Here is a 16,241-nt window from a genome sequence, read left to right on the forward strand (position 1 = left end):
AGGTGGTAAAAAATGAAAAAGACCTGGGAGTAATTGTGCAGTCAGATATGAAGTTTTCTGAGAAATGCAGACAGTCTGCCAGGGCAGGTCATGGGGTTTTGTCAATGATATATAGGAATTTTGCTAGCAAGGAAAAGGAGGTGATTGTACTCCACGCCTTGAGTACTGCGTACAGGTCTGGAGGTCTCATTTTAGGAAGGATGCAGGTTTTCTTGAACGTGTACAGAGAAGGGCAACAAGATTGGTGAGGGGAATGAAGTGATCCTCTTACCAAGAGAGGCTTAAGTTCTGCAAATTGCAGTGGCTGGAGACTAGGCACCTGCGTGGTGATCTGATTGAGGTGTATAAGGTGAATGGATTGGGCACGCTGAATTCTGATGGGATCCTTCCACTTGTTCAGATTACCAACCTAAGGGGGCATAAATTCAAATTAAGAAAAGACAGATGTAGAATAGATGTGCGGAAATTTGCCTTTAGCAAGCGGGTGGTTAATTTCTGGAACAAACTTCCATTTGTCGTTGTGGGAGTTGATAGGTTAAATAAATTTAAGGAGGAACTGAACAGGCATTTGGAGGGAATGGTGTGATTTTTTTTTTTTGGCTGATGATGCATAAGCTCATACACTTGCTTTCTTGCATCACATGCCACTACTACTACTACATTTGTCGATGTTAAAATTCAATTGCCATTTCTCAGCCCATCAACCTAATTTTTCTAAATCATGTTGCAGTAGCATACCCTCATTACTGTCATTAACTCTTCTGCCAACCTTTGTATCATCTGCAAACTCAGTCATTAAGCCTGATATACCTTCATCAATATCATTAATAAATATAGAAAACAACAATGGGGATTTCACTAGCATTAGCATTAGTAGAGGCATTTGATGCAAGAAAGCAAGCTTATGCAGCATCAGCCAAAAAAAAAAAAAATAATTAAAAAAAAAATAAATAAATAAAAAAATAATAAATAAATAAATAAATATAAAATAACCACTTCCACTTCACCCCTCTGTTCGTTCGAAATACCTGTCCAGATGAGCCGTAAACTTATTTAGGCTATCAACTTCCACGACAAGGGATGGAAGTTTATTCCACCAACCAACCACCCGCTGGCTAAATGCAAATTTCCTCACGTCTATCCTACATCTGTCTTTTCTCAATTTGAATTTATGCCCTCTCAGGTGATTATTCTGAGCAAGAGGAAGAATCCCATCAGTATTGAGCATGCTCAAACCATTCAAGGCTTTATACACCTCTATCAGATCACCTCGCCGGTGCCTAGTCTCCAGACACTGTAATTTGCAAAACTTAAGCCTTTCTTCGTAAGAGCACCCCTTTGTTCCATTCACTAATCTTGTTGCCCTTCTCTGTACTCGTTCCAGCATCTCTACATCCTTCTTGAAATGAGGCCTTCAGACCTGTATACAGTACTCTAGGTGTGGTCTGACCATTGCCTTATACAATGGAATAATCACTTCCTTATCCCTGCTAGAAAAATTCTTATATATCATCGACAATACGCCATGAGCTACTCTTGCAGCCCGTCTACACTGCTCAGAAAACTTCATATCTGCCTGCACAACCTCCCCCAGGTCCCTTTCATTCTCTACCACTGTCAGTGTAGTACCACAGAGTTGATACGTTGCTCTGGGGTTGCTGTTTCCCATATGTAGTACTTTACATTTGTCAATGTTAAACTTCATTTGCCACCTCGAAGCCCATCTGCTCAACTTTTCCAGATCCTGTTGCAGTAGCATAGTGTCATTAGTGTCCTTGACAACCCTGCCAACCTTCGTATCGTCAGCAAACTTGGACATTAAGCTTGATATACCATCATCGATATCATTTATAAATACAGAAAACAATAATGGACCCAATACTGAACCCCGAGGGACTCCACTAATAACATTAGTCCACGATGAGCAGTGTCCATTCATTACCACTCTCTGTCTTCTCCCCCTCAACCACCCCTTTTATCCACAGCAGCAATTTGCCTCCAATGCCACACTGCTCCAATTTGTGCAGCAGTCTTCCATGTGCAACAGTATCAAAAGCCTTTCTAAGATCCAAGTATATAATATCAAAGTTATTCACTGCATCCAGTTCTTTTATGACTGCATCATAGTATCCAATCAAATTGGTCAGGCAAGACTTCCCCTTAACAAAGCCATGCTGTGTCCGAGCTATAACTGAAGTCTTGTCTAAATGATCCTGCAGTGCTTCTTTAAGCAGTGCCTCCATTAATTTTCCTGTGTCAGGAAATTACTTGTGTCAGCCTTTGATCCTCCTTTGTGAATTGGGGTCAAATTTTCACATTTCCAGTCTATGGGTACCTCCCCTGAGTCCAAGGAAGCTCTCATAATTATGGCTAAGGGTTTGCTTACTTCCTTTGCTGCTTCCTTTAATATAACTGGATAGATCCCATCCACCCCAAGTGCTTTTCTTGTATTTATCTTCAACAATATCTCCTCCACTTTACTCTCAGTCATTGCAAGACCCTCTAGCTTACTGCCAGAGTTGAATACACCTCTGGCATTCCCCTCGCTGAATAACTCCTCATGTGTGAATGTCGATGCAAAATATTCATTCAGTTTGTTACACTAATAACATATACCCTAAAAAAACCACTAATAACTGATGCTATATAAGCTTCCTTTCTTGCATCACATGCTTCTACTAGTCCACCAAGAGCAGTGTACCACTATAAATGGTTGTCAGATGAACTAATGAGACATATAGCAGAAAAGAAAAATGCATGGGATACATATAAAATAATGGGTGACATAGAAGCCTATGATAGATATAAGCTGGTCTGTAACCAAGTCACAAAGGAGATTAGGCAGGCAAAGGTAGATTAAGAGAAATCCTTGGCAAAGGATGCAAAGAAAAACAGAAAAGCATTCTTTACCTATGTAAACTCTAGAAGGAAAGGGTTGAATCAGATTGGTCCACTTGATATCGATGGTTGAACTGTTGATGATCCTGCTCATGTAGCCAACAAACTAAAAGAGTATTCTGCATATACATTCACACATGAGGAGTTATTCAGAAAGGGGAATGCCAGAGGTAAAGTAAACTCTGGCAGTGAGCTAGATAATCTTTTAATAATTGAGAGGAAAGTGGAGGAAAAATTGTTGAGGATAAACATAAAAAAGGCACCCGGGGTGGATGGGATCTGTCCAGTTATATTAAAGGAGGCAGCAAAGGAAGTAAGCAAACCCTTAGCCATAATTATGAGAGCTTCTTTGGACTCAGGGGAGGTACCCATAGACTGGAGATCTGCAAATGTGACCCCAATTTACAAAGGAGGATTAAAGGCTGACACAAGTAATTATAGACCTGTGAGTTTAACTTCTGTTTCAGAAAATTAATGGAGGCACTGGTTAAAGAAGCACTGCAGCACTTTCCCTTAAGGGAAAGAAAGTCTTACCTGACCAATTTGATTAGATTCTATGATGCAGTCACAAAAGAACTGGATGCAGGGAATAACTTTGATATTATATATTTGGATCTTAGAAAGGCTTTTGATACTGTTGCACATGGAAGACTCCTGCACAAATTGGAGCAGTGTGGCACTGGAGGCAAATTGCTGCTATGGATAAAGGGATGGTTGAGGGGAAGAAGACAGAGAGTGGTAATGAATGGACATTGCTCATCGTGGGCTAATGTTATTAGTGGAGTCCCTCAGGGTTCAGTGTTGGGTCCACTGTTGTTTTCTGTATTTATAAATGATATCGATGATGGTATATCAAGCATAATGTCCAAGTTTGCAGACAATGCAAAGGTTGGCAGGGTTGTTAAGGACACTACTGACAGTATGCTGCTGCAACAGGATCTGGAAAGTTGAGCAGATGGGCTGAGAGGTGGCAAATGAAGTCTAACATTGACAAATGTAAAGTACTACATATGGGAAACAGTAATCCCAGAGTAACGTATAACCTCTATGGTACTACACTGACAGTGGTAGAGAATGAAAAGACCTGGGTGTAATTTTGCAGGCAGATATGAAGTTTTCTGAGAAGTGCAGATGGGCTGCAAGAGTAGCTCATGGTGTCTTGTCAATGATATACAGGAATTTTTTTAGCAGAAATAAGGAGGCGATTATTCCCTTGTATAAGGCAATGGTTGGGCCACACCTTGAGTACTGTATACAGGTCTGGAGGCCTCATTTCAAGAAGGATGTAGAGTTGCTGGAAAGAGTACAGAGAAGGGAAACAAGATTAGTGAATGGAATAAAGGGTTGCTCTTACGAAGAAAGGCTTAAGTTTTGCAAATTACAGTGTCTGGAGACTAGGCACCGGCGAGGTGATCTGATAGAGGTGTATCAATGCTGCTGGGATTCTTCCTCTTGCTCAGAATAATCACCTGAGAGGGCATAAATTCAAATTGAAGAAAGACAGAGGTAGGATAGATGTGCAGAAATTTGCCTTTAGCCAGCGGGTAGTTAGTTGGTGGAACAGACTTCCATCCCTTGTTCTGGAAATTGATAGCCTAAATAAATTTAAGGCTCAGCTGGACAGATATTTCGAATGAACGGAGGGATGAAATGGAAGTGTTTTTTTTTGTTTTGTTTTTTTTTTTTTTGGCTGATGCTGCGTTTCTTGCATCATATGCCTCTACTAATGCTAATTAGACAATCATTTACTGTTAAACCAAATCTGCTAACACTGCACAAAATCAGCAGAGAAATAAGGAAAAATAAATTAGAAAAAATGTATCTTTAACATTAACTGACATGTATAAAGAATGCTAAACATTTCATATACTTAAATTATATAGAAGCTCTTCAGGATAACAGACAATATTCTTTCACCAGTCAATATACAACTAGATAGAAAAATGAATGCCTGCAGTAACTAAAATACATACTTCTCAGCAAACAGCAACATGCTGCAGTGGCAATTTCCTTTCCATAATAGTGAATTCACCAACAACTCCAACTCTAAATTGACTAGTGACAACATCAAGAATGCTGATGGGACCTTCGTGCGATCACCATCCGAACGCCTGCAACGGTGGAGTGAATTCTTCAAAGCTTTGTATAATCACGACCCACCTCAGGGACCGCCAGCAACAGCACTCTCGATCAACCCCCCTGAGGTCTCCATGGTCGATGTTGAGCCTACAGTACAAGAAGTGAAAGCAGCCATACAATCCCTGAAGAATGGCAGGGCACCAGGAGTGGACCAAGTCACCACAGAAGCGATCAAAGCCGGGGGAGATGTACTGCTTCGCCGACTACACTCACTCCTCAAAACCATCTGGTGCACTGAACAAATTCCGTTAACATGGAGGAAAGCCATTATCGTACCGATCCACAAGAAAGGTGATAACCGGGACTGCAAGAACTACCGTGGCATCAGCCTCCTTTCCATCATCGGAAAGGTCTTTATGAAGATCATCCAGTCAAGACTGCAAGAACATCGCGAGCAAACCAGTCGAGAAGAACAGGCAGGATTTAGACCCGGGCGAGGATGCTGTGATCAAATCTTTGCCATTCGTCAGCTGATGGAGGAGAGGATCCGGTGTGGACAGCGAACCGTCATTGTTTTCATTGACTTTAAGTCTGCTTTTGACTGTGTCCACCGGCCTGCCTTATGGAAACTACTAGAGGTTGAACATGTACCTCGAAAAGTCATCACACTCCTCCAAACTGCATACAACGGTTTAACCAGCCAGGTGCGCATCCAGAACGATTTATCTGAGGAATTTACCATCCAAACTGGAGTCCGCCAAGGGGATGTAGCCTCCCCGTTGCTTTTCAACATCATGGTTGACGCCATTATGAGGCAAGCATTCAGAAACAGACAGGGCATACAATATGACAAGGATCACTATGTGACTGACCTGATGTTTGCTGATGATAGTGCTATCCTTGCCGGTAACGACGCTGAAGCCACGGACATCCTCTATGACATTGCCCGCATTGCCCGGCCATACGGTTTGAAGATCAATGCTGGTAAGACAAAGGCCCTGACAACAGATGGGTCGCAAGCCACCATCTATCTCGAAGGCGTCCAGATCGAGCAAGTGCAGGACTTTAAATACCTTGGGTCGCTGGTCCAGGAGAAGAAAGTTGCATCCACCATAGAAATCCACAGCAGAATTGGACAGGCGGCCACTGCATTCGCCTCGCTCAAATGGTGTCTGTGGAAGAGGACCAAGATTTCCACAAAGACTAAAATCCGACTCTTCCGGACTTTGATCCTGCCCATTCTTCTTTACGGATCGGAAACATGGATTTGTCTCAAGTTAGATTTGAACAAACTTGAGGTATTCCAAATGCGATGCCTGCGGCAGATCTTGGGCATCTCTCTTCGCGACCGCATCACTAATGATACCATCCGCGCCAGATGCCAACAGCAACCAACCATTGCCGACCAAATCCAGAAGCGAAGGCTCAGATGGTTTGGCCACGTATGTAGAATGGGCATGAACAGAATACCATCCACACTCCTTTGGAGACAACGACCCACCCAATGGAGCATCCAATGGACCGCACCTAGGAAAACGTGGGCCAAGCAAGTGGAAGATGACTTGAAGAGCCGACGTCTCGACCTTAACCAGGCCAGGACTGAAGCCATGGATCGTAAGGTATGGAAGAACATCACAGAGCAAGTCCGAAACCCTGCGGCACCTACAGCAGCATACTGGTTGTGTGGCCAACCGCCTCCGCCAGCTAAGGACCAAAGAAGAAGAAGAAGCTGTCAACCATGGCAATTAACCTAAACCACATTCTATGAGTGCAAATGATAACTCAAAACATGAAACGAACCCCAACTGAAACCAATATACAAATAAGTATATAAGCACACTAAGTATCTGATGTGCTACCTACATAGACCTGGAGAGAAAAAAATGACAAAAATTTCATATTAGAACATGAAGCTTTATGTAGATAGAAAAACTGAGCAAGTGAGGAGGTTGATGAACAAGGTCCATGCAAAACCTATACAGTATATACAGTAGAGCATCAATAATCCAAACTAATTAGGTAGGGGGGTAGTTCGGAGATCTGATTTGTTCAGATTTTCAAACTTATCAAAAATACCGTCCTGGAGTCTAAAAAAAAAAAAAGGCTTAAGAAGTTTAGAAATAAAATCACTAAAGTTTTACTTATGTATTTTTATTCCTAGTTAACAAAAAAATGGAACTTTCAGCCACAATAACATATGTATAGGCATTAACAAAAATAATTTATTATTTTTTTCTGCACCATTTTTGAACTTCGTTTATTTGCTTTCTCATTCTTTTCAGAAAAAGTAGTTAAGTTGGACAGCATTCTAGAGACTGTGATGGTCCAACACATCACAGTCTCCAAAGCAGCGAATGCCCCAGCATGCACAGGCCCAATGTTGATGTCATTTTCTTCATCCCTATCATTTTCAGGAGCTCCAGTTTCTTTTACATTCACAATTTTGTTTTCATTTAAAACAGGAAACCCTGTAGCATCAATATCATTTTCCATCCAGGCCCTTGCATCACCTTCATTGCAATCTTCAAACCCAGGGATTGATTGAAACAAGTTGATCATCTCATTCAGTATTTATCCCTCATCTCCTTCAGTTCGATTCTGCTTATCTCCTACGGTTTCTTCTGCAATGCAATAAGCCACAGTTTTTTCTAAGCATGTTTTAAATTCTGCACAATGAGTGATTCCCAAGCACCAGCTAAGATGTAGCAGCTGTCCTTGAAGTGGAGCTTTTTTGAAAAAGCTACGATAATTTCTTCTTTGCTTTCTGCTAAAAGTATATGATGCAAGACTTGTTTTTTGTAGATTCTCTTCAACTTTTCAATGACTCCCTTGTCTATCAGCTAGAGAAGTGTGGCAATGTTTGATGGAAGGAACGTGACCTTGAATCCGTTGTCTATTTTGTTTAAGATTTCCAATGAAGGATGCGTTGCTGCATTGTGTGGGATAAGTAAGACCTTGCCCATTTTGCCTTCTTGTTGACGATACTTCTTGACATACGAAATAAAATCGTTGGCAAACCATATCAGATTACAAAGTGTGTTAAATAACAGATTACAGTGTTATGTTTAGTTAGTACTGTATGTAAGCATAAATTTATTTTTATTTTGCTAACATGTGGATAATATTCTTCCGATTTTCACATATCATTTAATTTTGTTAATTAGCAAGATAATAAAAGTGATAATAAAAGTTTGTGCTTTATATCTTTATTTTTGTATCCTGTAGATAATCCTCCAATTTTCACTTATTAGAATTGCCATTTAATAGGGTCAAAATTCAATTCACAAACGTGATCACAATAACCAGTGCTTACAGTAATTATTTTAAGCACCAGCATAGAAAAAACATAAATGCTGGCTCATTTGGATTATTGAAAATTTCAAATTACTGACTTTTGGATTTTCAATGCTTTACTATAACATTATACATATATGACACTAATTGTTCAGGATACAAGGAATTAGACTACAAATTTTCAGAAAGTAAAAGGAAATGAAAGTTGAAAACTGTCAAAATCATAGGAAAACAAATCGATATGGAACACTGAATAACTAATATTAGTATGATTATTTTTTATTTTATTAATTTTTTATCTCTTATTTCCCTCACATAAGGTAAAACCTTAATTCCACAAAATGCAGACTCCTAAAACAAGTGCTTAATAAGATAAAATATAAGTCAATTAAGCAAACAACATGAGCAAATAAAAAAATAAATAACTTACAAGTAGAGGATCTTCAAATGAAGGAAACTCATTAGTTGTTAATGATATAATCACACAAGTAGCAGCCAGTACAAGAACAAACAATATTACTAAACTTGGATTGTTGGTCACTTGACGAGCATACCTGAAAATGCATTTTATTTGTGATGTTACACAGAGAAATTAACATAATTAAAGTTTTCATTTAATCTCATTTTTTTACTCATTGATAAAACATGAAAGCTACAATAAAAATGTGGCTGAAAACAGTAAAATATAAATGAAAAGAATTATTTCATTAATTACACCTTTAATTTCTAAAATTCCCCATTTTTCACTGGCAGATCAGAAGGATAACTAGCAATTCTGGAATGAACACATTCTAAACTGCATAGTGAGTCATAATGGTAGTTTCAATAAAGTTCTCTCCTCACATATGTAACTATCCAATTGACCTCTGAATTTCTTCAAACTGTCCACCTCAACTACTTGTGGAAGCAACTTGTTCCAGTAATCAACAACTCACTTGCTAAAAGAAAACTTCCAACAATCTAGTCTAAACCTCTTCCCATGCAATTTGAATTTATGGACCCTAGTTCTGGGATTATTTTAACAATGAAAATTTCACTTCCATTCATTTTACTAATCCCTCACAGAGCCTTATACACCTCAATTAGGTCCCCTCTAAGGTGCCTGGTGGCCAAGCTCTGTAGCCCACATAGTCTTTCCTCATAGTTGCCCTTCTGTTGATCTCACCATGCAAGTTACCTTTTTATGGATGTTTTCAAAAAGCACAATTTCTTTTTAAAGATGAGATTTCCATATTGGACACAGTATTCCAAATGCTGTCTTACAATGGCCTAATATAATGGGATTATGAACTTCTCTACCTCTAGAGGATATTTTCTACAACTGATCAATAGGACATTGGACTTTCCTGGCCAAATGTTTATGTTGTTAAGATAACTTCATATCTGTGCATATGGTAACTCTCAGGATCGCTTTCTTCCTCTACTGTTTTTAATTCAGTCCTACCAAGTGTATAAGTTATTTTGGGGGTTGCTATTCCCCAAGTGTAAGAGCTTGCATTTTTCTGCATTAATGACCATTCTTGAAATTTGTTCAAGTCATGAAGGAGTGCTGCTTGTAATTATAGACAATGTAATGACTCTCCCAGTCATTACATTGTCTGTAAATTTTGACATAGTGCAATATCCCATCATCAATGTTATTTAGGAAAATTAGAAACATCAGTGTTCCAAGAACCGATCCTTACAGAATCGAACATGTCAAAAGTTGAATTTCTGAAATTGTGACAAAATTTATTATTAACAATGTTTTGTTTCTTTTTGAACTGGGCTAATAATTTTACAAGTAGGCTTTGATTACATGAAAGCTAATTTATATTAAAAAAATTCAAAAAAATCCATCATTTATGTAGGAAAGCTTCATGACTTGAAGGTTTTACATTTCGTACAAGGTGGACATCTGAAAAATAACTTTTAATGTTTTATTTAAATATAATAAAATACAGGAACCCCCCTGACTTACGTAATACTCGACTTATGCAAATTTGACTTTACGTAAGTTTTTGCCGGCCGGTGCAAACTGAAAAAAATATGGAAACATATTTTGCATCTCTAGGGATAAATGGAAGTATTGTTAAAATATCGTAATGTGAACCCAATAACATATTGGTTTTTTTTTTTTTTTTTGAAATTTGTTCCAAGTTCTTGGAAGTTGAAAATTTTGCTATATTACTAAGCTATTTATCTCTCTAAAAGTTCATATTTATAATGGAAATTGCATTACACTTTCATCGTTATCATATGTTCCCGTTATAAGAATCAATTTTGAATGCCTTTGTGATATTTTTCTAAAGCACATTTCTGGAGGTCACGACCAAAATACAATAAAAACAATTTGCACTTTCCAGTTTATTGGACTTTTCTGTTAGCACAATCTATTATAAATGGGTAGTAAACTCAATCTTATTCCATTTACGATAATCCCAATAACTCAAATTCTGTGGGTTTTTACGTTACAGTATTACAATAAAATTTGTTCCCCTTGACTGAAATCTTCATTCATAAAAAAATAAATTTTCAGAAACTATTCTTCATTCCTACTTACGTATTACAATGATGAAAGGAAAGGGACCAACAGAAAGTGAAAGTGCTGGCAGTGCCATGAAATAAAACAAAATTGAAGATGAAAATGATTAAGATGTACGAAGCAGGACAAAATTTATCATTTATTGCAAGGGAATTTAGGTCTTCCTGCTTCAACAGTGAATACTATTTTAAAGGACAGTGCACGTATAAAAGAACATGTCAAAGCATTAATGCACTTAAGATCACAAAATAGTGTTCAGGTGTTATATCGAAGATGGAACAGCTATTAATAATATGGATGAAAAATCAGATTCAGAAGCAAGTACCCCTGAGTCCAATGGCCATTCAAGCAAAAGCAAGAAGTATTTATGAAGATATTACGGATAAGTACGACGAATCCCCAAGCCAAGTTCGGGGCAAACAATATGTGGTTTAATAGATCTAAGCATTGCACTTGTTTCCAAAACATTAAAGTATGCGGTGAAGTCGCCAGTGCCGATTCTGCAGTTGCAGAGAAATTTTGTGATGTGTTGGAAAAAATTATTGATGAAGGTGGCTATTCAATGCAGCAAATTTTTAACGTTGATGAGACTGCTCTGTATTGGAAAAAAATGCCCGATCAAACATACATTGTAAAAGAGGAAAAGACAATGCCAGGTTTCAAGGCTTCTAAAAACAGGGCCATGCTCTTGCTTGGAGCTAATGCAGTGGGAGATTATAGATTAATACCACTGCTTGTGTACCATTCTGGAAATCCTCATGCATTTAATGCATTTTGATGCCATGAGTAGGGTGGCATCAAAAATGTCACCCTACTCATGCATTTCCAATCGAACCAGAGAGCATGGATAATAATATCTCTTTGAGGATTGGTTTAAATGCTGCTGCATTCCCGAGGTTGAAAAATATTGTAAAGACCAAGTTGTTGTTATTTGGTTTTTAGGAGCATTAGCAACTAAAGCCATATTGTTCTGGGGATATGCAGTGGCCATTCCCTGACCTTTGCGCATCCTCCGTATTTGGTGGTCACGGGCTCGAACCCCGGTCTAATCAAGAAGCATGTGCTACGCATCGCCGCTCCTGCCCACCTGGGCTATGGAGGCACCTAAAGACCGAAACATTCCTTTCAAGATTTTGCTTCTATTAGATAATGCTCCTGGACATCCTATGCATCTAGATGATTTCGATTCAAATGTGAGAGTCATATTTCTACCACCAAACATGACTTCAGTCATCCAACCTATGGATCAGGGTGTTATTTCGAATTTAAAAGCATACTATTTATGCACATTTGCTCAGGCGTTGTCTGCAGTAGATGGTGAGAAATATTTTACATTAAGAGACTTTTGGAAATCTTATAATATTTACCATGCCATCTAAGGCCTGGGCAGAAATTACTAAAAGTTGTTTAAATGGTGCATGGAAGAAAATATGTATACGGCACGTAAAAGCCTTCGAAGGATTTGAAAAAGACGAATCGTATGAAGAGGTTACAGATAAGATTTTAAAAGTTGCAGAGCTACTTCAGTTGGAGGTTGATGCCAAAGACGTGGAGGAGTTAATAGAGGAAGAAGAGAAGGAATTATCTAACAAAGAACTTACTGACTTGCAGGCAGCGATAGTGAAAGAAGAAAATGCTGACAGAGCTCAAGATGAACCAAATGAGGAGCTGAGATGCTTCATCGCCAGAGAGATGGCAATGGCATTTCGTGAAATTGCATCGGCAGTGGCGAGGTTTGAGAAGATGGATTTTGACAGTGAATGATTCTTAAAAGTTAACAGAGGGGTGAATGATATGCTTGCTTGCTACAAAGAAATCTACTATGAAAAGAAAAAACCCACCGTCCAGTCATCCATTAATATGTTCTTTTGTAAGATTGAGTAGCCCTCAACCTCCACAGCAGTGTACTTATCAGCTGAAGACATCGATTCTGCCACGAGAGGTAAAACTTACTGAAGTTTTTTGTAATTTTATAATTTTGAATTTTTTTTAAATTGCACGCTTTTGTAATTTTTCCTGCGCATGAGATAAAAAATTGAATAAATACAATAAATAATTCAATTTACATGTTCGTTGAACATTTCTTTTTTGATTCAATCAATTCAGTGAGCACAATTGCGAGTGCTGCACAAGCATGGGGGAAATTCCAACTTACGTAAAATCTGACTTACATAGCATTCTTCTGTGTCCTTACATTAATCGGGAAGTGGTTGTACAGCTTTACTGAAGTTATTAATTTTATTAATTTTAACATGTACAATGCTAAGTAAATTAATAGCAATGTGCCTGTTTCAACTTACTTTTTTTTTGCATTTGTGGCTCAAAAAACATAGTTAAGTAAAACATCAGGCTCATATTATTAATGGACAAAATAGCAGCAACTAAGGATAGTTTTATTATTCACCTAAACCATAATTAATTCAACAGCGTAGATATTTTTGGTTCATGGTTAATAACTGAACTTTCTCTACCTTTAGTAGTAGCATAGGATACAGAGAGCAAAGTGGAGGAGAAATCGTTGAAGATAAACATAAGAAAGGCACCTGGGGTGGTGGGATCTATCCAGTTATATTAAAGGAGGCAGCAAAGGAAGTAAGCACACACTTAGCATAATTATGAGAGCTTCTTGGACTCAGGGGAGGTCCCCATGGACTGGAGGTGTGCAAATGTGATTATAATTCACAAAGGAGGATCCCAAGGACTCGCATCTGATGAGTATGGGCTGAGCAAACCCAGGCTCCTGAGCTGGATATCATCATTCTTCTCTTCTTGCTTTCTTGTTGATTCCCTTCTATTTCTGATTCTCTCTCTCTCAGGGTAAGGTGGGTTTTTTTTTTTTTTGGCTGGTGCAGCATAAGCCTCAGGCTTCATTGAACTATATGGCTAATAATAATAATAAACTGAGTACACTCATAGACACGACCAGATAGCCAGGATAATACATCAGAAACTAGCAAGGAAATACCAATTGATGGAAGAAAGTGTACCGTGCTACATGTACGAACCCCAGGCAGTACTAGAGACCACGTCATAATAATGGATACGACAATCCTGCAGAACAGACCGGACATAACAATTGTGGACAAGAAGGATTTTGTTGTTGTTAGTTGTTGCCATATCGGCTTCTGTGGCCATAATGCACCTCCCAAAGTTTTTGCATTATACTGTGATCCAAGCCCGAGGCGGGATTTGAACCAGCGACCTTTGGGTTGCCAGGCAGGCACTTTACCCACCTGGCTAGCCCGGTCGGCGTCGACAAGAAGGAAAAAGCTACCTATCTGATTGACATAGCAATATTCAACACTGGCAACCTGCAGAAAACCCATGGGGAAAAAATCAAGAAGTACACGAACCTAAGACAGGAGATCAAAGTGATGTGACATATGCAACAGGTAACAACCACCCCAATCATCATGTCAACCACAGGTATGGTGCCAAAGGCCCTACATAACAGCCTAGCAGCAATAGGTCTCGCAGCGAACACCTACAAGAAAGTCGCAATTATGAACACCTGTAGGATAGTCAGAGAGTTCCTCGACCAACAATAACACCAGACGTAACAACAACCACCCGTCACGAGGTGGAACCCCCAATCAGGGAGAAATAATATAAAAGCAATAATAATAATAATAATAAAAGGGCGACAAGTAATTAAAGACCTGTTAGTTTAACTTATGTTCCAGGGAAATTAATGGAGCCACTGGTTAAAGAAGCATTGCAGGTTCGTCTAGACAAGACTTCAGTTATAGCTCGGACACGGCATGGGTTTGTTAAGGGAAAGCTTTGTCTGACCAATGTAATTGGATACTATGATGTAGTCACAAAGAAACTGGATGCAAAGAATAATTTTGATATCATATATTTGGATCGTAGAAAGGCTTTTGATACTGTTGCACATGGAAGACTGCTGCACAAATTGGAGCAGCGTGGCATTGGAGGCAAATTGCTGCTATGGATAAAGAGAGGGAGAAGACAGAGTGGTAATCAATGGACACTGCTCTTCGTGGACTAATGTTATTAGTGGAGTCCCCCAGGGTTCTGTGTTGGGTCCATTGTTGTTTTCTGTATTCATCAATGATATTGATGATGGTATATCAGGCTTAATGTCCAAGTTTGCAGACGATACGAAGGTCGGCAGGGTTGTTAATGACAGTACACTGCTGCAACAGGATCTAGAAAAGTTGAGCAGATGGGCTGAGAGGTGGCAACTGAAGTTTAACACTGGCAAATGTAAAGTACTGCATATGGGAAGCAGTAACCCCTGAGTAATGTATCAACTGTGTGGTATTACACTGACAGTGGTAGAGAGTGAAAAGGACCTGGGGGTAATTGTTACTATTATTATTATTAGCCATATGGTGCAAGGAAGCCTGAGGCTTATGCTTCACCAGCCAAAAAAAAAAAAATTCCCAAGTTACCCTGTGTGTGAGAGAGAGAGAGAAAAGTAGAAAGGAATCACCAAGAAAGAGAAGAATGATGATATCCAGCTCAGGACCCTGGGTTTGCCAAGCCCATACTCACCAGATGTGAGCCTCTGTGGTTTCTGAGCATTGCAGATGGTCTGCAAGAGTAGCTCGTGGTGTCTTGTCAATGATATACAGGAATTTTTCTAGCAGGGATAAGGAGGTGATTATCCTCTTGTATAAGGCAGTGGTCAGGCCACACCTTGAATACTGTATACAGGTCTGGAGGCCTCATTTTAAGAAGGATGTAGAGCTGTTGGAACCTGTACAGAGAAAGGCAACAAGGTTAGTGAATGGAACAAAGGGTTGCTCTTACGAAGAAAGGCTTAAGTTTTGCAAATTACAGTGTCTGGAGACTAGACACCTGCGAGGTGATCTGACTGAGGTGTATAAAGTCTTGAATGGTTTGAGCATGCTCAGTGCTGATGGGATTCTTCTTCTTGCTCAGAATAATCACCTGAGAGGGCATAAATTCAAATTGAGGAGAGACAGTTGTAGGATAGATGTGCAGAAGTTTGCCTTTAGCCAGCAGGTGGTTGATTGCTGGAACAAACTTCCATCTGTCGTTTTAGAAGTTGATAGCTTCAACAGATTCAAGGCAGAACTAGACAAACATTTGGAGCGAGTGGATGGGTGAAATGAGAAGGGTGTATGTGTTTTTTTTTTTTTTTTGGCTGATGCTACATAAGCTTGCTTTCTTGCATCATGTGCCCTTGCTAATGCTAAATGCTAATGATGAGTATTAAAAAGCCCACTTATTAAGCTTAGAAGTGGTCTGTTATTATAAATAATTGTGCATCTTCAGCCTTTTAACCTTCCATGGCGGCTACTTAATCAGCACAATACATTGCTGCCTGCCAATCATTTGAAGGAGTCTGCATTCTATTCCTGTCTACCTTTCAAATATAGACACAAAACTTCTTCAAAACTACTCTTGTTGTAATAGAATAGTTTTGAAGTGAAATTTTATGGTTTTTGCATAG

General features: G+C 39.1%; 1 protein-coding gene across 2 annotated transcripts in view; it reads right to left on the reverse strand.

Annotated features, from left to right (window-relative positions):
- The window catches only part of LOC150085100 (protein dispatched homolog 1-like), a 135,897-nt gene that overhangs the window by 45,742 nt on the left and 73,914 nt on the right, over window positions 1–16,241 (reverse strand). For both annotated transcript variants that reach the window (XM_090375774.1, XM_090375773.1), the window contains exon 3: window positions 8,702–8,825. In XM_090375774.1, coding sequence (XP_090231900.1) covers window positions 8,702–8,825 — 124 coding nt within the window. The remainder of the gene's footprint in view (window positions 1–8,701; window positions 8,826–16,241) is intronic.

This window comes from Mastigoproctus giganteus, chromosome 6 (assembly GCF_048544385.1).
Source record: "Mastigoproctus giganteus isolate SK-2022 chromosome 6, ASM4854438v1, whole genome shotgun sequence".
NCBI classification, from domain to species: Eukaryota; Metazoa; Arthropoda; class Arachnida; order Uropygi; family Thelyphonidae; genus Mastigoproctus; species Mastigoproctus giganteus.